The sequence below is a fragment of the Perissodus microlepis genome, chromosome 13 (genome assembly GCF_051167445.1).
Source record: "Perissodus microlepis isolate ML-2025 ecotype Zambia chromosome 13, ASM5116744v1, whole genome shotgun sequence".
In the NCBI taxonomy this organism is placed as follows: Eukaryota; Metazoa; Chordata; class Actinopteri; order Cichliformes; family Cichlidae; genus Perissodus; species Perissodus microlepis.
In genome coordinates, this window is record NC_140473.1 from 916,429 (window position 1) to 938,715 (window position 22,287).

At 42.2% G+C, this 22,287-nt stretch overlaps 1 protein-coding gene across 3 annotated transcripts in view; it reads left to right on the forward strand.

The window, feature by feature from the left end:
• vps8 (VPS8 subunit of CORVET complex) overlaps nt 1-22,287 on the forward strand; it is an 82,570-nt gene that overhangs the window by 38,369 nt on the left and 21,914 nt on the right. For all 3 annotated transcript variants that reach the window (XM_084948524.1, XM_084948523.1, XM_084948525.1), the window contains 19 exons: nt 537-611; nt 3,453-3,488; nt 3,628-3,718; nt 6,351-6,397; nt 6,480-6,569; nt 8,754-8,800; nt 11,361-11,583; nt 11,787-11,876; nt 12,915-12,966; nt 13,060-13,102; nt 13,366-13,438; nt 14,935-15,054; nt 16,241-16,312; nt 16,954-17,073; nt 17,717-17,773; nt 18,543-18,625; nt 19,219-19,303; nt 19,423-19,521; nt 22,126-22,215. In XM_084948524.1, coding sequence (XP_084804650.1) covers nt 537-611; nt 3,453-3,488; nt 3,628-3,718; nt 6,351-6,397; nt 6,480-6,569; nt 8,754-8,800; nt 11,361-11,583; nt 11,787-11,876; nt 12,915-12,966; nt 13,060-13,102; nt 13,366-13,438; nt 14,935-15,054; nt 16,241-16,312; nt 16,954-17,073; nt 17,717-17,773; nt 18,543-18,625; nt 19,219-19,303; nt 19,423-19,521; nt 22,126-22,215 — 1,593 coding nt within the window. The remainder of the gene's footprint in view (nt 1-536; nt 612-3,452; nt 3,489-3,627; nt 3,719-6,350; nt 6,398-6,479; nt 6,570-8,753; nt 8,801-11,360; nt 11,584-11,786; nt 11,877-12,914; nt 12,967-13,059; nt 13,103-13,365; nt 13,439-14,934; nt 15,055-16,240; nt 16,313-16,953; nt 17,074-17,716; nt 17,774-18,542; nt 18,626-19,218; nt 19,304-19,422; nt 19,522-22,125; nt 22,216-22,287) is intronic.

Consider the following 22,287-nt stretch of genomic DNA (forward strand, 5'->3'; position numbering starts at 1 on the left):
TTCCACGCTGTCAGAATCCACCGGTGGAGTTGAGCATAACTTGCTTTTCGCAAGTTTATCGCCGCTCATCATCCATGCCTCCCGCTGAACGCGTAGCGTTACTTTGAAGTTTGTTTTTCGCGCTACTTGTACGGCACTATGTTGCCTGGCGGACGGACATGTGACCAACATACCACTCTTGAACCCCGATACTGTGTGTCTGATCACATGCCCTTCCGCCAGGCAACGTAGTGCCGTACAACAGTGGAACAAACAAAACAAGTCGTCTTACGATATGACAAAAATCACGGACAATCCATAGAAAAGCCGCACCTGACTAAAAGCCGCAGGGTCCAAAGCTTGTGCAAAAAGTAGCGGCTTATAGCCCGACAATTACGGTAATTATACCTGCATATCTTCTAAATTCTTGTGATTCAGGATCTGGTCCCAGAATTCCTAAGAAAATAATAATAATAAAATAAAAATAATGTGTTTGAAAGCATTATCAATGAGTTCACCACTGACTTTTTGGCTGTACATCTGTGTTTGTGTTTCAGGCTTTAGTTGGAGAAAAGGCTTGTTACCAATCAGTCTCGAGCTACGCAGGACAGATTGTGTATTTGGGCACCAAGGTACTGTTTTGTATTATTTACCTTTCTGCTCTATACATCTGTTATATCATCACCATGGATGAAAACTTGTTATTTATCAATGGAAGCATTTTAGCTCAGGCTCAGTGGTTTGGTGACAAAGTCAGAGAGCTGAAGCTGAAATGGTTTGGACATGTGCAGAGGAGGGACAGTGGATTTACTGGGCGGAGCACGTTGAAGACGGAGCTGCAAGGCAGGTGGAAAAGAGGGAGATCACAGATGAGGCTCGTGGATATAGTGAAGGAGGACATGCAGTTGGTAGTGTGAAGGAGAAGCATGCCATGGATAGGGTAAGATGGAGGCAGATCTGACAAAAATGGCAGGTTCAGAGAGCATTGGCTCTCCTGACTGGGTCATGTTGTGCATATTATTCACCGTGTGCCACGAGTTCATCTCTGTATTGTTTTCTGTGATCAGAACAGTAATGTTAATAACTGTCTCCATCCCCGTCTCCAACGAGTGCAACATCTCAAAACTGATGAGAATCAGTGGTGACAGAACATCATGTGCAAATACTTAAACAGTTCATGTTTAAGTATTTCTCAAAACAAAAACAAAGTTAACAAAGACTGAACGACCAAGTCAGTCAAATCAATCTGGTTCCTTCTTAGATGCGCTGCCCGCTCTGAAAACAAACAAAAACATCTGTTACAGATGTTATAAAAAGGCGTTTATGGTTGTAACCGGACTGCTGCTGTTAATGATGATGTGAATACTGATAGAAGTGTGCAGGCTGTACTCTGCTAATTGCTCAGGTGTGACTTTGGCTCATTCTTCCATTCAAACAGTGTTCAAACCCTGAAGGTGCCTCTTCTATGAATTAGCTTCAGTGTTGAGGAAATGCAGCGTTTGGTGATGAACTTAAGACAGTCTTCCCGCCTCATCTGTCAGACCTGATAAAGATCAATTTTGAACCTTTACTCAGCGATATGAGAATTAATATTGATCGTTGGTCTCAGATGTATCTGTGGGGAAAGGTAAACGTAATCAAAATGGTATGTACACCTAAGTTCAACTATTTGTTGCAGGCTCTACCAATTCATGTTCCTTTGAAATACATCAAACAGTTTGACCAGCTTTGTAAAGCATTTATATGGAGTAATAAAAAGCTTAATTGAATCTGAGAAAACTGCAGAAACCAGTGGACAGAGGTGGGTTAGGGACGCCTAATCTACTTTTATATCATTATGTTTTTTCTCTTCGGCATCTGGCACATATCTTCTTACCCCCTGAGAAAGTGCCTCCTTGGTTTTCCATTGAAAGTACTGCTTCCTCGCCATTTACACCATTATATAGCTTATCAACTAATCTGTCCCCCCACATCCAATCACAGCCGATATTTTCTCATTTCAAAAAAGTATGAAAAGAATGTCCAAATTATTCAAATTTGACCCATATCTCAACCAATCTGCTGGTATTTGGTATAATCCCAAACTTTCTATTGCTAAACTACCCTTCTTTGGAAGCTCTGGTTTCAGAGAGGTGTAACAGTGCTGGGGGATCTTTACGAAAACAGTATATTTAAATCATTTGGAAAACTTGCAGAAGAATTTGATTTACCTAGGCAGGAATTTTGGAAATACCTGCAACTAAGACATTTGATGGCCAATACATTTGGTTTATCCGCAAAGTTCCCTTTAAATGGTAAATGGCCTGTATTTGTACAGCGCTTTTACTAGTCCCCCAAAGCGCTTTACACACCCAGTCATCCACCCATTCACACTCACATTCACACACTGGTGGAGGCAGCTACGGTTGTAGCCACAGCTGCCCTGGGGCAGGCTGACAGAAGTGAGGCTGCCATATCGCGCCATCGGCCCTTCTGGCCAACACCAGTAGGCGGTAGGTGAAGCGTCTTGCCCAAGGACACAACGACCGAGACTGTCCGAGCCGGGGCTGGAAGTGCCAGCAGGGAAGTGGCACACTTTTACATTTGCTTTGGGGTGCGTCAAAGTCCAAGATTATTGGATTCATATTCACACTGTAGTAGAGAAGGTTGTAGGTCAAGAGGTCCCATTCATGAACAGTCTTTACGTATTAGGAGACCCTTCAGCTTTGAGTCACTTACCCACTCCTCTTGCTCATTGGGTACAAACGGCTATTATGCTGGGGAGGAAGCTGTTGGTGAAAGAGTGGAAGGCCTCATCGACTCCTACCTTCTCTCAGTGGTATACCTCTTTGGGACAAGTGGCAGCTTACGAAAGATTATAGACTGCTGAATAGACTGGACGACTATAACGACAAATGGGCTAACTACTTTTCATATACAGGTCAGTGACGTATCCGGCTAAAGTAGTTAAGGTCGGACTAAATAGTACAGCTGTAATTGGGTCTATGTGAAATATTGGCATCATTGTGTATTTATGTTATTTTGGATCTTTTTTTGTGGATGGAAATATGCATCCATCCATTCGCTTCCGCTTCTCCTTTTCAGGGTCGCGGGGGGCGCTGGAGCCTATCCCAGCTGTCATAGGGCGAGAGGCGGGGTGTGTGGAAATATGCATTGATTCTCAATTTGTTTTGTTGTTGTGACTGGGAATGTCCACTCTGTTATCTTCTGGTTTGTTTGTTTTTTTGTTTTGTTTTTTTGTTGTTGTTTTAATATTAAAATCTAATAAAGTTTGAGTCATAAAAAAAGACAGTCATTGTCCTCGGGGGACTATGACTAGGACCTGTAAATTATGTATACATTGTATATTTTTGGGGTTTTGAGGTTTAATAATCAGAAGAATTTCGTATTTCTCTGCTGCAAGTTTTCAGAGAAGAGCGCACACTGACCGTGTCCCGTTTGACTGTCTAATGTTATGTTGTCTCACCCTTCAGTCAGCTCACATTATGACTCTACGGAACTGGAGAGAGGTGGGTGTGACAGTTTAAGTATCTGTAGCTGTAGTTGTCCACAAATCCATTAACAGCAACAATTCATTCACTGTTTAATTAAAATTGCGTAAGCCTGACCTTGACCTTTGCCCTTCCCTGTCTCTGCTTATATGTCCAGCGTATTGACTGTTTGATGAAGCAGGAACATTTTGTTGAAGCCCTCTCTTTGGCCTGGTCCTTTCACGAGGGAGCTGCTAAGGCTGTGGTTGGTGGGTATAATTCATTTCACTGATCTGCCATCGATATCACAGCCACACATTACACTTGCCTGCGATATATGTACCGAGCGCTCCGATGACCACTAGGACCACTGTTACCTTCACCCTCCACATCTTCTCCACCTCTTCTCTGAGTCCTTGGTGTTTCTCCAGCTTCTCGTGTTCCTTCTTCCTGATGTTGCTGTCACTCGGTATCACTACGTCTATCACTACGGCCGTCTTCCTCTTCTTGTCCACCGCTACTATGTCCGGTTGGTCAGCCACCACTGTTTTGTTCGTCTGTATCTGGAAGTCCCACAGGACCACCCTTGGGGGCGTCTCCCAGTTTGACCTCCAGGCCATACACACACGTAGATGTTTCTGGGGCATCTTTACACAGCCTGCACCTGGTGTCTTGCCTGGTGTGATAGACCTCACCCTCTATGGATCGTCAAGTCAAGCAGTGTTTTGTTGTCAGCACAACAATATAGGCTCAAATATACAGTAGGACGAAGTGTCGTTGTCCTGGAAAATGAAAAAACTCAAATATACATAAATACAACTGTGAAGAAATAAGATAAACTAAGAATAGGTACAACAGTGTTGTGTAGAATAAGAAATAAAAAGAATGTGAATGAGAATAAACAAATACAATAATACAGAGTCGAACAGTGCAGTTCAGAATGGTGCAAGTATTGGAAATGAGAGTGTTATGTAGTCCAAGAAGTGTGTTTGGAGTAGGGATGGGTATCGTTTAGGTTTTATCCGATACCGGTGCCAAACCGGTACTTTTGAAACAGTGCCGGTGCTTAAACGGTGCTCAAACCGGTGCTTAAAGAATGGAGAACACAAAATTGGTCCAAAAACCTCTCATGTTCAGCTGTTTGTTTTTTTTTTGTAAAAAGATAACAATGTTAGCCTTTTCTGCAGCTATGGGGCATATATGGCATCACTCTTGGCTGGAAGCAGTGCTTAAACAATGGAAAAAACACAAACTTTGTCTAAAAATCTCTCATGTTTAACTGTTTTCCACTTTTTCTTTGGTCATTTTAGCCTTTTTGGCCAGCGTGAAGGGAGCATCTGCCATCAAACAAGAAGACAGCCGCATGTAGCTACGATGGTGTTTGCTAGTTCACCTTACATGCATTAATGTAATAACGTGGTTAGCCTACTCAACGTAAATTACACACGAACAACATTAAGCTACTCACGCAGAGAAGAACGGCTGCTGCTGCATCATCATCCTCATCATTTCTGCTACACTGGCAGGGCTAGGGGCCAGGACTCTCCTCTTCGGGTTTTTGGGGGATGTTGCTAACTCCGGGTCCGATAACAGGCACCACACCCGCAGTAGATGTGCTCGGTGTGAGGTCTTGCAGCAAGCTATCAAATATGGCGCGTTTTTCGGCTTTAAAAAAACGCTATGCGTCGCCAGGTGTTTCATCGGATTTGAGGTGTTACCTCCTTTGACAGTATCACAGTATCAGCTTAAAGCACTTGTTGCAGGCTGCTGAGTTTGCATCTTTTGCTGTGAAGTACAGCCAGACTTTGACCGCTTCGCCTTGGGCATTTTTAATCTGTAGCTCTGCTCTAAAAGAACGTACGTACCTGGACCCGCCTACTATCCTCGGAAACGTAAAATGATTGGCTAGAATTCAAAGTGTATGACATCTCAGGAAAAAAAAGCACCGAAATAAAGCACCGAAATGTGCGCTGCTTTTCGGTCTGGTTACTACCGTTTATGTCAGAACCGGTGCCATGATGGCACCGGATACCGGGACCCATCCCTAGTTTGGAGGGCAGCATGGTGTTCAGGAGCCGGACTGCTCGGGGGAAAAACGATCACTCGTGATGCTGCAGAGTCGTCTTCTGGATGGAAGAGGAGTAAACAGTTGGTGGGAGGGGCCGTGTCGGTCAGCCATTATGCTAGTGGCTTTCCGAATGTAGCGTAAATATCCTGTAGACTGGATAGAGAGCTGCCAATAATGCGCTCAGCGGTCTGCACAGTCCTCTTGAGGGCATTCCACCAACGCAGCAGTCTCTGGATGATACAAGCTCGTCTGTACACATTTGATGCCCAGTAATTCACACAGATCTTTTAAAATGTAAGACATAGAAAGGTGCCCTGACCACTCCACTCCAATCTGAAATGGCACCTTTTGGTATCTCCATTGACAGTAAAAGGCAGAAGTGGAATATATGTGATTAACTAATTGGCATTCCAGAAATGTGCACAACTGGTGCCCATTCTGCTTGGATGGCAGTAGAATCGTGTGGTAATCCAGACTTTGGTCATATCCACTGTGACCAGCCATCAATTATGACATGTGTATCCTGGATTTCACTGCCATTTGTCTTGGGGCTATAACGTTTTAATGCACACTTTTGGCACTTTGGTCAAATCCGTTGACTGTCTTGAGCATGACCATAATAAGCTGCCTGCAAAGAATAATTCCTGACCAACACCAGCACCAACAGTGGGGTCATTTCCTCTGCCAGTTTATGACAAACAGTATCACTGCATGCTTGTAACTAAATGTTACCATACTCATAACATTATACTGATACTGTTATATATACTATACTTATATATACTACTTATACTGTTTTTTGACAGATAATTTGTGAACTGTGTGTTTTTAAGGCCTGTACGGAGATTCTCTGAAGAGGAAGGCAGTGGTCAGTGACAAGGTCAGAAAAGATAAACGTTGTCTGTTGTATCAAATCTACTTTTACTTTGACAAGTAGCTTTCTAAACTCACCGTGTCTACAGATGATCGAGATCCTTTTCCAGTTTGCTGAGCATGCTTTGAAAAAGTGTCCAGAACAAGGCAAAATCCAAGTAATGGAGCAACATTTCCAGGTAAACTAAACCGCCTTAGAGAACACAAGTGTGTAGCCACAAAGTTAGTACAGTAGCATAGTACTGGAGTCCAACCGATCAGTCTACTTTCTATTAAACTGACGAGTCTGAACAGTTTCTGGTTTTACATCTGACATTATTTTTGCCAGTTTTTTTACTTATTATTCAGGATCTGAACTCATCAAGCATATTGGCCTCAAGTTCTGTATTTTGTAGAAAAAAAAGATTCCCTGGTTTGCAGAGTATTATAATTAGAGCTAGGGACGTTCCAACGAACTTCTTAGTTGACTCAAAGAAAAATGAGACTAAGAAACACTCAGATATCAGCTTCAGTTCCAGAAGAGTTTAATGGACAAAGACAAATCCATTAATCACGCGCTTGCTTAAATAATGAAACAGTGGTGCAACTAAAAACCTGTTCAGGATGGCTGCACAACCATACTACTTCAACTGCCACAGGGGACAACCTGCACAGCTCTTGTGCTGACTCTCATAAAACTTTTTCTTTCCCTTCTGCTGGGAAAATGTTAATACCACAGGCCTTGGTATTCATTTAACATCAAAGCATGTCCAATCATTAGTCACAGCTGAGCCAGTGTTTCAGTACTCGCTTATGTGACTCAACAGCCAGAACCTGGCAATAACACTCAATATGCTAGCTTTAAATTTTGGTCTTTATACACTTTTATATCAGAATTATATTATAATTTAGCTCTCATTAATCAATCACTTTTCCGTTTTTTTCACCTTCTCGTTGTCTTGTTTTATATCCGATTTGTCAAAAAAAAAGAGCTGAAGAGTGAGATGCAGCTTCCAGTGTGTAACATAAAGAGCAAAGTCAGAAGTTGGAAGTCTGTTAGGGGTGTTGGCACTGTCGAAATGAAAGCAAAGAAGCGATCATTTCAAAGCTTGGGATCAATGCTGGAACCATTAAAAATACCTTTTAGCAAGCATTTGTTGTGTTTGACGGAGGCAGGTAAATTAGCTTCGATCTAATAATCATCAAAGGGTTTATTACAGAGATGAATAAGCGTCAGACACGAGAGATTAAATGTGGAGCACCTCGTATCGTACCAACATTATACTCTAAACAGAACTGATATAAACTATAACACGAAAGCATGATACCACAAAGATGTGTAAAAAATAAATAAAGACTAAAAAGTGTGCCGGTGCATTATGAATGATGCACATTGCTCAAAAATGAATGACAACCATTTTAATAGAAGTTAAATGGTAAAATAACGAAACATAAATCGTGCAGCATCATTTTTTCCCCCCTTATCTGAAGTTGGACTGCACATGTGTAATCCCTCCAGTGTGTCCTGTGCCCGGTAGTACATGCCTTGCCATCACCCACCCAAGAGGCTACAGCCCCACCTGGCTCACTCTGAGCCCCTCCCAGCTGACTGAAGTCCTCACCCTCTGCTCAGGCAGAGCCCATCCACCTTTCAGAGAAGGCTCATTTCCGCCTCTTGTATCCGGGATGGCATTCTGACGGTGTTAGGAAAAAGATCAGGCCTAGACTAACAGATTGATGGTGCTTCTCAACAGTGATGCTCCATCTGGTGGTCGGTGGCTGTACAACATTTTTAGGATACAGAAATTTACCCGTGTTGTTCGAAAAAAAGTGATTTCCAATTCAAATCAATTCAGTTTTTTTATACAGCACCAAATCACAACAACAGTCGCCTCAAGGCTTGTAAAGTAGACCCTACAATAACAGATACAGAGAAAACCCAACACTCATATGACCCCCTATGAGCAAGCACTTTGGCAACAGTGGGGAGGAAAAACTCCCTTTTAACAGGAAGAAACCTCCAGCAGAACCAGGCTCAGGGAGGGGCGGGGCCATCTGCTGTGATTGGTTGGAGTGAGAGAAGGAAGACAGGATGCTGTGGAAGAGAGACAGAGATTAATAACAAGTGTCAATGCAGAGAGGTCTACACATGGAGAGCGGAGAGGAAAACGTTTTCCAGTCTTTCCATTCGGTGTCTCTCTGTCCTTGCTGGTATTCATAAATATTCTGCAGTCAACATGATTTACCAATGGGCTATGTGTATGTAGCTGAAAGAGTTCAGATGCTGATTATTGCTGTTTGATCAGCTCTGTTTTGTTGACATGAATGTTTAACATTTGAAGTAATTCTCTACCAACCCCACCCTCTCTTTGTGTTTCTCTCAGGATGTAGTTCCAGTCCTGGTGGATTACTGCCTGCTGCTACAGAGGGCGTACGTGAACACGCACACGCACGGTTGTGTTAATTAGCGAATCTAAATTGCCCATAGCTTAGACCTGTCTGAGGTGTGACCTGATAGGATGAGGGAAGAGGATCGGTGGATGGATAACCTTTTAGGTCTGCTATTTTATCTTTGGGGCAGCGTTGGCTCAGGTCGTCTACCAATCGGAAAGTTGGTGAATCAGCTGACTGCGTGACCGTGAATTTCAGATAAACCACTTAAGTACAGAAAAAAGTGCCTCTATGAATGTGTGTGATCAGATGAATGAGGCTCAGTTTGAAGAAAAAAGCTCAGTAGCTATCAGTCCCTTTATCTTTAAATTGACAGTATAATCTTACTGAATAATATTCAACAGAGTGGGTCATCAAAACTTCTGACACTACAATGAAGACAAAAGATCTTAAAATTTCTTGCATAATTTTATTCATTTAATTAATTCAATGTAGGTTTTTAAACTTGCAGACAGCATTTGAAACACGGTTATAGATTACAAAGAAAATATTTAAAAACTCCACCAGTGCACAGCAATGTTCCCTCTAATGTTTCACGTGTCTGAGCGAACACACAAACTCCCTGAGCGTCCCTTGGACCACTGTGAGCGACAGCAGACGTGTGCACTGTGGTCACGCCAGCATCCAATCCATCCAAGCTACATGTTTATTAAAATAATCAAATTACAGCATTTACATTTATGTTAGACGACTTTTAATTAACTGCTTTAGCCCACTTACAATGAAATTTAAAAAATCTTGTTCCTGACCTGTGCAGCATGTTAACACTATTGGAAGGAAAAATAACTTGAACTCCAATTTTGAAAACACAACTTTCTTTTCTTTTCTTTCTTTTTTTATAAAGCTCTGACTTGTATAATGAGTCTGTGGTCTGGGAGAGAGTCTGTAACTCTGTCTGCAAATACAGGATATAATGACCAATGCTGGGCAATTAATTATATAGTTCTTCAAAAAAAAAAGTTTTTTGCAGCTATTCTTTTAAATGCAGCCAAGGCGTTTTTAAATAAACATTTCAAACTATTTACAGAACAATCAGCTGTTCTGCATCAAATCTGATGCCACACAAATTATTTGTGCCACTCCAAAAATAATTTCTGTCCACTATAGCAGCGGTCTCCAACCTTTTTTGCGCCACGGACCGGTTTATGTCCGACAATATTTTCACAGACCGGCCTTTAAGGTGTCGCGGATAAATACAACAAAATAAAACTAGTACCGGTACCGAAAAAAAGAAGATTTATTCATAACACACGTGAAAAGACCCAGGAAAACCGAGTAAACGATAAAAACGATAACGAAATAACGCTGAAAACCAATAAAAACCCTGAAAACTATACATTTCACACCTGAGCCTCAACTCTCGCAGCCCGGTACCAAACGACTCACGGACCGGTACCGGTCCGAGGCCCGGGGGTTGGGGACCGCTGCTCTATGAGATGAAGGAGAACAACAGCCTGATACCTGCAGGCCTGACAGCAGCAGATGTATCACTGCTGTAACACCTGTAACACTCAGCAGTCGCCTCATTGTTCTGACACACAACAAAACTTTTGACTACACTACACACTAACTACACACTAACTACACTCTAACTACACAAGATTTGTGCTAAACGTCTCAAATCTCTCACATCTCAAACACGCCGTCACTCCTAAAACTTCCCCCGTTTCTTAACAACTAGATGCCACGTTGCCATATCATTTTTTGATTGGTCGAATGGTACTTTTTTGGACGAATAGGAAAGGCAGAGGGGGGTGGAGTTTGTCTTTGCTCACAGGCTTTCGAGCGTTTTCCTTATAAAACGCCGTTTTTACCGTTTCTTCCCGCAGTAAATATGAACAACGACAGTATTCAGGAAGAAAACCAAACATTGCAGATATTTTATCATAACTCTGGTTCTACGTGGCCGATCAACACGATTTAAAAACTGGTATAAAGTCCACACTTTGTCCGTCAGTTGTTCCGTCTGTCCTGCTCACATCTCCAATGGTTGTACGCTAACGTGGCTTCACTCCACATCAGCCACGCTGCTTTGCCAGCTAAAACACCGGTGTCGGCACATGAGGACGCTGTCAAAGCCTGTCAACGACGTTGATTGGCTGCGCATATACGCATTATTGGCTGGACTATGGGATAAGGTGGCATCGTTCCCATACGGGAGCAGCCAGTCACTGACTAACACTGATAAACAGAATTGTTAAAGTATTAATTTTAATTTCAATTCAGGTTAGATTTTTTTTCGTGCGCAATGCAGATTTTCTGTGCAGAGACGTGCCAGCAGTGCGCAATTGCACAGGCGCGCAGCTTAGAGGGAACATTGGTGCACAGGTGTATGTGCTGTAACACCTCTGTAAGTGTGCGCTTGGGTCTGAGCCAGCACATGGAAGTACAGTACTTTATACTTCATGTACTGCATCATATCAAATGGATGGAACTGATCCGAATATATGTTTTTGTTGTACCACCAACAATGTTGACTTCAGATTTTCTTTTTCTGTGTGTGTCTGTGTCTGTGTGTGTGTGTGTGTGTGTGTGTACAGTGACCTCCTCTTTAACCAGCTGTATGCGCGGCTGGTAGAGAATACGGTTGCTAAGGCTGTGTTCTTGGAGTCACTGGAGTCGTACGTTGTCGCTGATCGTGTTGGACACCTCACTCCAGCCATTATGAGGGACCTCCTTGACCACTACCATAGTAATGGTATGATGGACAGTCTGGAGAGATGCATCGTCCACCTAGATGTTACCAGCTTGGACATCCAGCAGGTGTGTATGCACGCGTAGTAAAAACTATCCAGCAAAAACTGTGCGAGCTGTCAAACTCGTTATATAAATCAGAAATGGCGACGAGGTTCTGTGTGTTTGTGTGTTTGTGTCAGCAGCAGCCCACCAAATGACTGAGAACAGTCTGAGTACTCTTTACAGTTATACTGATAAATGGTCCTGTGTGTGTGTGTGTCTGTGTGTAGGTGGTTCAAGTATGTTGGGAGAACCAGCTCTATGATGCAATGATCTACGTTTTCAACAGTGGAATGAATGACTACATCACTCCAATGGAGGTAGGTCCTCCACGAAAAAGTTTAAACTTTGTCATAGCAGGGCAGTTTCTTTACGGAATTATTATTTTATTGTCTGACATGAATTAGAGTAATGAAAATGTATCATTTTAAGAGACAACAAAGGTTCCAAAGTACGAAAAGTAAGTGTTACTAAAAAGATGGATGAGACTAATGTGGTTGATTAGCAAAAAGTCAGTGATGTGATTGGGTATAAAAAGGTAAGTTAGTGAGGCGGCGTGACCAATCTGCAAAACTGCATCTACAAATACTCATTAATCAACAGTATGTAATACAGGCTCCATCAAAGCTGAAATGTATACACAGGTTTTAGATCAGAATGTCCACACGATGTCTTTTTTAGCAAGACAATGCTAAACCTCATACGACATCTATTCCCACAGCATGGCTTTGTAGTAGGAACTCTATAAACACTGAAGGTCTGTGGCAGGCATGAAAACAAAAGTACAACAAGGGCGACTGTTGAGCAGCAGCAATCTGCTATCAGACAAGAATGGGACAGCAGCTGAATTCACGTTATTGTCATTATCCAAGCACAGCCACTACAACAACATTTACAGTATCAGTCAGAGGGCAGAAAACAATATAAGGCTTCCTCTCACTTTTATTCAGTGACAAAGTGTCATTTCATCAGTTTTTGTCCTTATGCATTAGTTTTCATGTAGTTATCGTCTCATTCCATCAGAAATAAAGGTAACTGAACATTTTAGTCAGTGAGATGAACACTGCATTCAATTCAGTTTTTCCATCTACGTGGATTTAAATGAGAATGATTCATAAAAATCACGTTTGTTGGACAGTCTGTCAGACAGATGTAGAGGGTTGCCATGGCAGCAGAGCTGATTCAGGCATTTGGAGAAGACGGACCTCCATCTGCACCACGTACTGGTGCATGATGGGTAACAGTTTGTTTACTGATCGTCTCCAAAGCTTCTTTTTTTTCTTTTTTAACAAACCTTTAAAAAAACATCTGAATTGATTGATTCATTGATTGATAAATCCTCCTGCTCTTTATTTCAGAAACTCTTTGCAGTGATTGGTCCAACACTTAAGGAGGGAAGGAGCCTAACAGGTAACACTCAAAACCACATTTGATCTATTGTTGTCCACCTTGATAGCAAAGCTTTTCATCAAATATAACCTCTGCATTTCTGCTCTTGGTTAGATGAGAACGTGGTGATGGGAAACAAACTACTCGTGTACATAAGGTAACTCATACAAATATCAGTTTATTCCTCAGTTTATTGTAGCATAAACCTCTGTTTAGCATAAATGCTACTTTTACTGTGGAAGAGGAGTCAAACGCTTATTGTGATTTTAAGGTCGTGGCTTTAGGTTTGTGCACCTGAGTTGAACTTTGAACTTTTCACAGCCATTAATCTTTGTATTATGTACATAGTATCTTAACACACCACTGTTTATACATATATCTGACAATATATAGTGTGTGTGTGTGTGTGTGTGTGTGTAGCTGTTGTCTTGCAGGGAGGGCGTATCCACTTGGAGATATCCCAGAAGACCTTGTGGTTCAAGTCAAGAACCAGGTATGCAGATACAGTTTTGGGTGTTTGTTGTACTGATTAACTACGCTGTACTATGATTATAAATCACAGAGCCTGGAGGTCCATTAATACTGTGAACGTCTATTATCAGTGAAGACTGTTGCTCTTGCTAGTTGGTAACAGAAATACTAGCTGGTTAAACACATTTTTTCCTGGTCAGTTCAATCTGATAGCCCCCCGTCACGAGACGCTCCAGCAGAGTAAACTGGACATAACCAACCAGAGCGATGTGCTGATGTTAGCGTGTAAGGAAACAAGGCTAAGGACCGTTTTAGTGATATAGCAGAGAAATATAGCTGGTTGGGTCAGTGCCCTCCCAGCCTGTTTTCAAAATCAACTGGATGTTTGCCTCATTTCACTGAGTCCTTGATCATCCTCACTATAATAGGGACTAATTTAGTCTAATAAGCCTTCTGGGTCAGGGCCTTCCCAGGAGGGAAAGCAGGAATGGGATTCAAGAGTTCAGTCTTGGAGATCATCACTCACAGCGTGATTCAGTTTGGGATTGTTAGATTGTTAGAGGAACACCAGACGATGATCTGAGATCAGATTTGTGATCCTCAAACTACAGAATCTTTACGCAGGAAATCTTAAAAAAGATTCAACCTTTAATCTTCGTGTGAAGCCATTTTTTTCTTTGGATGCACATTTGGGGTCATTGTTCTGCTGAAAGGTGAAATTCCTCCTCGTCGTCAGCATTCCAGCAGACACCTGAAGGTTTTGGGAGAACAGTGGAAATACAAAGAACTGGATGTGGTCAGGGAAGCTGCCAAGAGGCCTACAGCAACTCTGAAGGAGCTGCAGGAATTTCTGGAAGTATTGGTTGTGTAGTACATGTTCCAACAATCTCCGGCCTTCTCCATATCGCGTGTTTAGTGCAAAACCAAGACTTTGCATCGTCAGAAGAAGACCGTACCCACTATGAAGAGTGATAGTGGCCATGCCATGCTGCTGCTTTTCTTCAGCTGTAACAGGGCCTTTAGTCGAGATGATGAAGAGGAATTTCGCCTTCAACATGAGAGCTGCGGGTTTACACCGAGAGTCATGTTGAAGACAAATAGGTACAGATTAGATACGCAGACGTGTAAAGCGGCGTTTCATCCATGTGCCACACTTTTCACAGGATGTCGTCAGTAATATGTGAACATCTTCTGTAGTAACACACTTTTGTATCACATTTAACATCCGTTTCTTGTTTTTTCTGTCTGCTTGGTTACAACATGCAGGGTCCCACACAGCTCAGCATCGCCTCAGGTGTGATCGTTAGAATGGTTTGTTTATGACATCATCTGTTGAGCAGCACTGAAATGCAACTCTGGGAGTTTTAGACTCGTTGGTTTGTCTCATCGGATTATCTGACGGAGAAATCAGTCACCGGGAACATCCGTGGATTAATCCCAGAGAAACCTTTCAGTGATGCTGGGGCCGTTTTTCTGAACACTGGTAACTAATGTTTGACATGTTTTTGTGTCTGTCAGGTTTTTGACTTCCTAATCCGTCTCCACTCAGCTGACTCGTCCGAGGAAGAGGACGTTTTTCCATTTATTCGTACACTCCTCCACTTTGACACCAGGGAATTTCTCAATGTTCTCGCCATGGTGAGATTAAAAATTTAAATGTAATCAAAATGTATTCAGATCTGGGTTTTTATTTTGTTTGTTTTTGTTTGTGGTTTAGCCTGGCTTGGTTTGATGGTTCAATGGTTTACCCAGTTGGCTGGTTTCCCTGGTTCGACTGCAGGAGAAGATGCAGATTCCCCTGGGAAGATCGTCTGTCATTAAAATACGGCAAACAGAGACAGCGACAATTATGAACATAAAGAATCTTACAAAGACCACTAGTGGGCATACAGAGCAGCAGCATGCAGACAGTCATCAAACACAGTGCGCTCTGCATGTACAGTATCCAAATTCTTTTCTGGGTTTATTGGACGTCAAGTTAAGCTCTTTGATATAAACTTGGAATAGATAACTTTATATAGATACTTTTCCAAGTTGCTCACCTCTTAGCTAGCTCTGTCACACAGGATTTATCAGTGCGCTTCAATGCTAACATGCACATTTTTTGTTTTTAGATGTTGAATTCACGGGTCAGTGTTTCTGGCTGTGTTTTGGACTGTCATTTCTGACCTGTTGTTACTGTGTCAGAGGACTCCAACACAGCTTACTTTACAAACAGGAGGAAGCGTGTGATGCCAGATGAGTGTGGTAGGGGAGCTGTGCAGGTATGCAGGGAGCTCCAAGCTTACGATGAGTCCAGCCTTTTCTTTAATGTCTGTTTGCTTTGGAGTGGGAATCAGAGTCGACAGGCAGGGTTGCAAAGGGGAGGGGTCGGGAAAAGTCAAGCACTGGGCCGAAACGTCAGGGAAGTGGAAAAGGTAACGTTAGCAACTGATGAATTAAAACTGCACGCTAAGTATTACTGAGTGTGTGAGGCTACAATGATCTGATGATGCCTGGAGTTTTATACTGATGCTGAGTGGCAAAGGAAACCAGGCGTGTCAGCTAAGGAAGCGGACGACAACGTGTATGCTCAGTGTCCTCTGAAGGAAAGGAAAAGTGTCGTTCCCTTAATGCAGAGAGGCAGAGTGAACGTGAAGCGACAGGTCGGCACTGGGAGACCACCACAGTACCCTGAAAGATCACCTTTAGGGGATAAGTGTAGCTATATGTTAATAACCACAGAGTGCAGACCGATGTGGGAGTTTCCCTCAAAGAAGTGAAATGTCAGTCATCACTTTCGTGGTTGTTCTTCACTCATTATGATGTTCTCACTTCTTTCTAGACATTTGAAGACTTTAAAAATGACAAGCAGGCCCTTGAGTACCAGCAGAGGATAGTGGACATCTTACTTCAGGTAAAACGACAATGTGGGCAGTGAGCACAGGACGCACACGACGGCTGTGAAAAACTCTTTATTACTATGTGTGGCGGCAGCTTTCCAGCCCTGGCCGCCCACACTCTGCTCTTCTTGTTTCCAACTGCCCCACAGCCTTCCTGACACCACACCCTGTGTGTGTCGGGTCTTTGCTGGATTTCTTTTTCCTCTTTCTTATGGACATGACTTTCAGATGCTGTTCTTCATCTGGAGGCAGTTTGTAGGCCTCACACTTTTGTGAAGGACACACTGAACACCAATTAAACAAAACAGCTACGCTATCTTTGGCATTTTATAGATTCAGTTAGTGGATACAAATAAAAACAATAGTCTGAAAACTTCAGTCCTTGCGTAGGTTTCTTTGTTATGATTGAGTGATTAATCGGTCAGTGTTAAGTTGATGAAACTGGTCTGGGACCAGGACTGCACTGAAAACACTTTGGAAGTCCTCCAGAAACTAAATCTGGCTCAAGACTTTTGCACAGTGCTGTAGATAAAATCCAAAATAAGAAACTCTTTATTTTATACCATATTTGGGAAATAAAACGGACTTAATGGAAAACGTTCACTCGTGTAGTAAGGTACAGTTATAACTGCTGTTTGCGTTTCTGTTTCTCTAGGTAATGGTGGACAACGCAGACTTCACTCCCTCCCAAGTGGGCGGACTCTTCACCTTTTTAGCTCGTCAGTTGGCCAAACCAGACAACACCCTGTTTGTGAACAGGAAGCTCTTTGATCAGGTGACCAGTAGCTGTTATACGTTCAGTCTTTCTTTGAACTAGGCCGTCCTCGAAGCAATTTCAATGTTTATTCAGCATTTCTGATTTGACTACATCACGGCCTGAGCACAAAAAACACATGACCATGAACAGATTAATTGATTTCCTAATTTGGATCACACCATCGAATCCTGCCTGGATTTAGAGGAGAAACTAGAACCATTATTCTCCTTGAAAAGCAGCTTCCAGATCTGTGACGCAGCACAAACACAAACCTTTTTTACTCTGCTTGCTTACTTGTGTTGAAATAAATTCGTTTTTGATTCTGTGTTGTTCAAAGCTTGGAGCGTATCTGTACAGGTGAACTGTAGCTGCATCAGGCAGCCCCCTGCACCTCTCTGTTTACAAAGTGTTAATTCATCTGGCAAAGTCGGAGCTGGATCGTGTCTGCGCACACAAAGTGTTTACACTTTATTAACATATTAATGTAACATATTAAGGATTAAAGATGATCTAGTCTCCCAGATGTAATGAGAAGTAAGCCAGACGGACTCTCGACTATAAACTGAAAATAAGTCGATGACATGTTTCAACTTTGAGTCTTTAAATGAATTTGTTTGTCTTTCCTCTTTCTGATCTTTAAATGATCTCACTGTCTGTGTAGGTGCTGGAGTTCCTTTGTTGTCCGGACGATGATTCCCGACACACTGAAAGGCAGCAGGTTAAATACACAAACCTCCGTCTCTCTCTCGTGACCTTGTGCTCGCTCGCCGCTCTCAACAGTTGCCTTCGTGCCGATAGGCGTCAACGAGCTCCAACGTGTCGACCTCCTGGCACAGGAGCCAGACACAGCGTTTTCTAAAACACTGATGTGGTCGCCTGCTTTGTGCTCTGGTTGTAAATGTGCGTCAGGATCACAGACTGCTGGGGAGTGCAGGTCCTCAGAGCCCTACGGCTGATGCTGTCAGCAGTATTCAGCTTTGTTCACAATAAAACACACATCATAGAAAATACATCAAATGTTTACACTGAGAAAATGAACCGTTTTAAGACAAACATGAGCTAATTTTGAATTTGGCATTCGGAGCAGCACATCTGAAAAAAGTTGAACAGGTCTGTTTCCCACAGTGCAGCATCCCTCCTTCTTTTAACTACAGTCTGTAAACGGCAGCGAGCAGCTGCTGGACTTTAGTGTTGTTCTTGTCTGACATACAGCTGTGGGCAGGATCATCGTATCATTTCACTGAACGGTTCTCCTTCCAGGATCGACCGATTGTACAGAATACATCTTTAATAACTGTGAGACCTCGTAGATTAGAGAAAATCCAAAATAAATTCAAACTTGAGCGCCCGAGTCTTTTGTTTAAGTCACTAAAGATGCCGCATCATTAGATCTCGCCCTTGATGAGTAAATGAGAACCTTTGACCACAACTACTGCATTCAGCTGCTGGATTCAAGCGTAATAACTAACTTTGTGATTGATTTAAAGGTTCTGCTGGAGCTCCTGCAGGTCGGGGGTGTGGTCCAGTTTAATGAAGACAGACTCCTGATTCTGGCAGAGAAAGCCAAGTTGTAAGTAGCTGAACACAACGAAGGAGAATTCAGTTTTAAAAACTTTTAACTGCAGCATTTATCAACACTTACTTAAAACTGCGTATGCAAACTTTGCATGAGTAACTTTTAGTTCACTCCTGATTTAACTGACTGTTGTGGTTCCACCAACCTTTGAAGGAAAAATGTCTCTTTAAGTTTTCTTGCTTTAAACAAGTGGACACTGAGGGTAACAGATGAACCAAACAGAGTTTGGATTTGTTTGCCAAAAACCTGAAATCGTGTGTAAACCTGGAAGTTTCTAAATGTGAAGGTTACTGATAGATTTGTCATTGTGAACAGTGCATAGCACAAAGCCATCTGAGTGATAGAACATACAAATATTATAGTGTTTTATTGCTGCTTTACCTTTGTCAATATTTGATATACACGACATATTTGTGACACACCAATTTCACTCTTGTGCTTTTTCACATCAACACTGATGATATAACTTTGCCTTACATAAGTTACCTGTGAAAACAGCTGAGAGTTTATATATGAATAAATCATGTAATTCAAATGGTAGCAGTGCTACAGGATTGGCTTATTATTATCATGTGTTTTGCCACCAGCTACCAAATCTGTGAATTTCTTTATGAGAAGAATCATCAGTATGACATGATCATTGACTGCTACCTGAAAGACCCCCTCAGAAAGGTGCGGCAGATTATTCAGTTCATTTGACTGAAAAGTGTAAACTTGCAAATGTATTATACTGTATATGTAAATATTATATATATGGAATAATTGATGAGGTGTGTGTGACTGTTTGTCAGTGGGAAATCTTTAACTACATCCACAACCTGCTGTCCATGCCTGGATACAGCCACGAGGAAAAACAAAGAGTCAAGAGCAAAGTGCTGGAACACATAAGGGTTAGTAGATACACACACACACACACAGCTGTGCTTTACATCCTGGTACTTATTACTGTGGTAGATGGTGGGCTGAGTGTGAAAGTCACAGGCTAAATGGGTCATATAGTCGTAGGTGTTTAAAATTCTCAGTGCAACGAGAGATTTCTAACATTTCTGACAGTGGTTAGCATGCTGTAGGTAGCTCACTCTGTCAATAGGAAAGTGTTTACAAAAGACAACAGCCTATTCTGACTCTGTGACTGCTGTGAGATCCACTTTGGTTTCATTTTTGACTCAAAGTCTTTCTTACAAACGTATATTTGCAAATATACATAATTAATGATATAATTAAATGCAGATGCATACATACATAAAAATACGCATGGATAGATATATTCACATACAAAAGTCTAAGAGGGCAAACAGTCCCCAACTTTGGCGTCACTGTTACTGTGAAGGGTCGACAGTTAGCACAAGTATTTGTAATTTTGTGCTTCAACATGAAAGACAATCAACATGGGATTAAACTGGAAGCTTTAATTCAAGAGGTTTAACAACAGTGTGGCCTTAACTGTCCGAAATGACAGAAGCTCAGAAATCAGTCTGGTCTGAAGGTCCGTCAAATGACTTGGATGTCCTTCATCTATGGGCATACAGATGCTGCTTCCGGTCTTTAGATGCTCTGGCAGGCTTTCATTGTTGACACCTTAAGCTGCTCCTTGTTTGTGGTTCTCTCTTGTTGTGTTTAGTGCATTAAATAAAAGAAATCAACAGCTGTTTTTGGTCTTTTGTTAGTTTTATTCTTGTAGAAATGATTTCAGTCCACACAGAGCACACAGGAAGCAGACCCTATAGTTTCCTGCCACATCTTTATTACCCTGTTGCCAGGCAGAAATCCAGTCACCCTGCACAGATCAAACACAGGATATATGTAGTAGATATGATAATGAAGTCTTATCTATTCAGAGAAAGGAAACCGGACGCTGTCTTAGTTTGGGAGGTTCCATGCCTGCACTTCCCTTACCGAGGGTTAAGCATTGATATGCCTGGAGAGAGAAAGTCTTAGTATATAACAAATAATGTTTTTCACTCTGAAGCTGCTGCGTTGGATCACGGTTAGATGAATAATAATAATGTATACTTTATTGATCCCCGTGGGAAATTCCTCTGCATTGAACCCATTCACTCAGTGAAGCAGTGGGCAGCCACTAGGCGCCCGGGGAGCAGTGTGTAGGGACGGTGCCTTGCTCAGGGGTACCTCAAGGGTAGCCGTTCAGGGGAATCGAACCCCTGACCTTCTGATCACGGGGCCAACACTTCACCTACTGAGCTATCTACCTTTCTGTCTTGAGGATCTCTCGGGTTGCTTTTGCAGTTTTCTTTGGTCATCTCCCGTCTGCACTCTGAGCTGCTGTCTGATCAGCTTTGCAGCGCGCCCTGTACACGTCACAGTTTATCCTGATGCTTCTGTCAGCACATCATCAGTTGTGAGCTGGTTTCAGTTGACACACATGCTCATCCTTATTTCAGTGTCTCGACGAAGTTAAGACCTGGATGGCCTCAAATTTTCTTAATTTTAACGAGGAAAAAACTGAAGTGATCATCTTTGGGTCAAGCTGCTATTCTAGTACCCCAGATCTGCACACTTTGGCACCTTGTGTTAAACCGCATGCCAAAAATCTGGGGGTTATCCCTGATAATAAGTTTACCTTTGAGTAACAGATTAACTCTGTTGTACAGCGGTCCTTTTTTAAATTGAGGCTCTTATCCAAGGTGAGATCATTCTTATCTTTTAAAAAACTAAAACGGGCAGTTCACGCTTTTATCTTATATCAACTGGACCACTGTAATCCTTCATATGTAGCTGTTAGCCAGTGTTGTCTAGCACGGCTCCAGCTGGTCCAGAGTGCTGCAGCTCGTCTCCTGACACGAAGAGACGCAAACATGTTGGTGGTGCTCGCCTCACCGGCTCCCAGTCCGCTTTAGAATTAAATACAACATTTTATTGATGAATATAAAGCGCTGAACGGTCAGGCTCCAGAGTATCTGTCTGACTGACTGCAGCCTTATTTGCCCCCTAGAGCTCTTAGATCAAGTGATCTCTTGCTCCTGGCCACGTCTGAGTCCAGGCTGCTTCACAGAGGTGACCGGGCGTTTGCGGCGCCGAAAATCTGTCATTGATATTGTTTGTTACTGTGTAATCTTTTATCTTTGTACAGCACTTTGGCCAACATTTTGTTGTTATTAAATGTGCTATATAAATAAAAATAAAGTAAAAAACCAACATGGCCTCGTGGAGTCTTTGTGTGAACACAGCTGTAATTCTCAAACAGTCGGAACTTCGATCTCATCTTGGTCAACAAATTTGAAATATTCTGTGATGAATTACAGATGCAAAACTAATTACAAAATATCAACCTGTCTGAACACTTAGAGACTAAGTAGACATGAACTAATAGTTGAAGCACTTGCAGTCTGCTTGAATTCCAGTTTGCTGCTGGAGGCTATTTTTAAATGTTTTCCTTTTTTCCACATTTCTGTATTTGCAAATTCAGGAGGATGAATGAAGGATGAAATTGTCTGACCAAAAATACCAAAACATTTTGTAACATCCCTTCACAGGACGTGGTGACCCTTGACCCCAGCAAATCAGCTGACTTAGTGCTGTTTCATTTCACCACCGAGGTGCAGCACATCATCTCTGAGCTTCAGGTAAGGTCAACAGAAATACTGATGTTATTTCTCTTTGTAGTTTCTGAAGCCTAAACGAAGCCTCGAACAGCA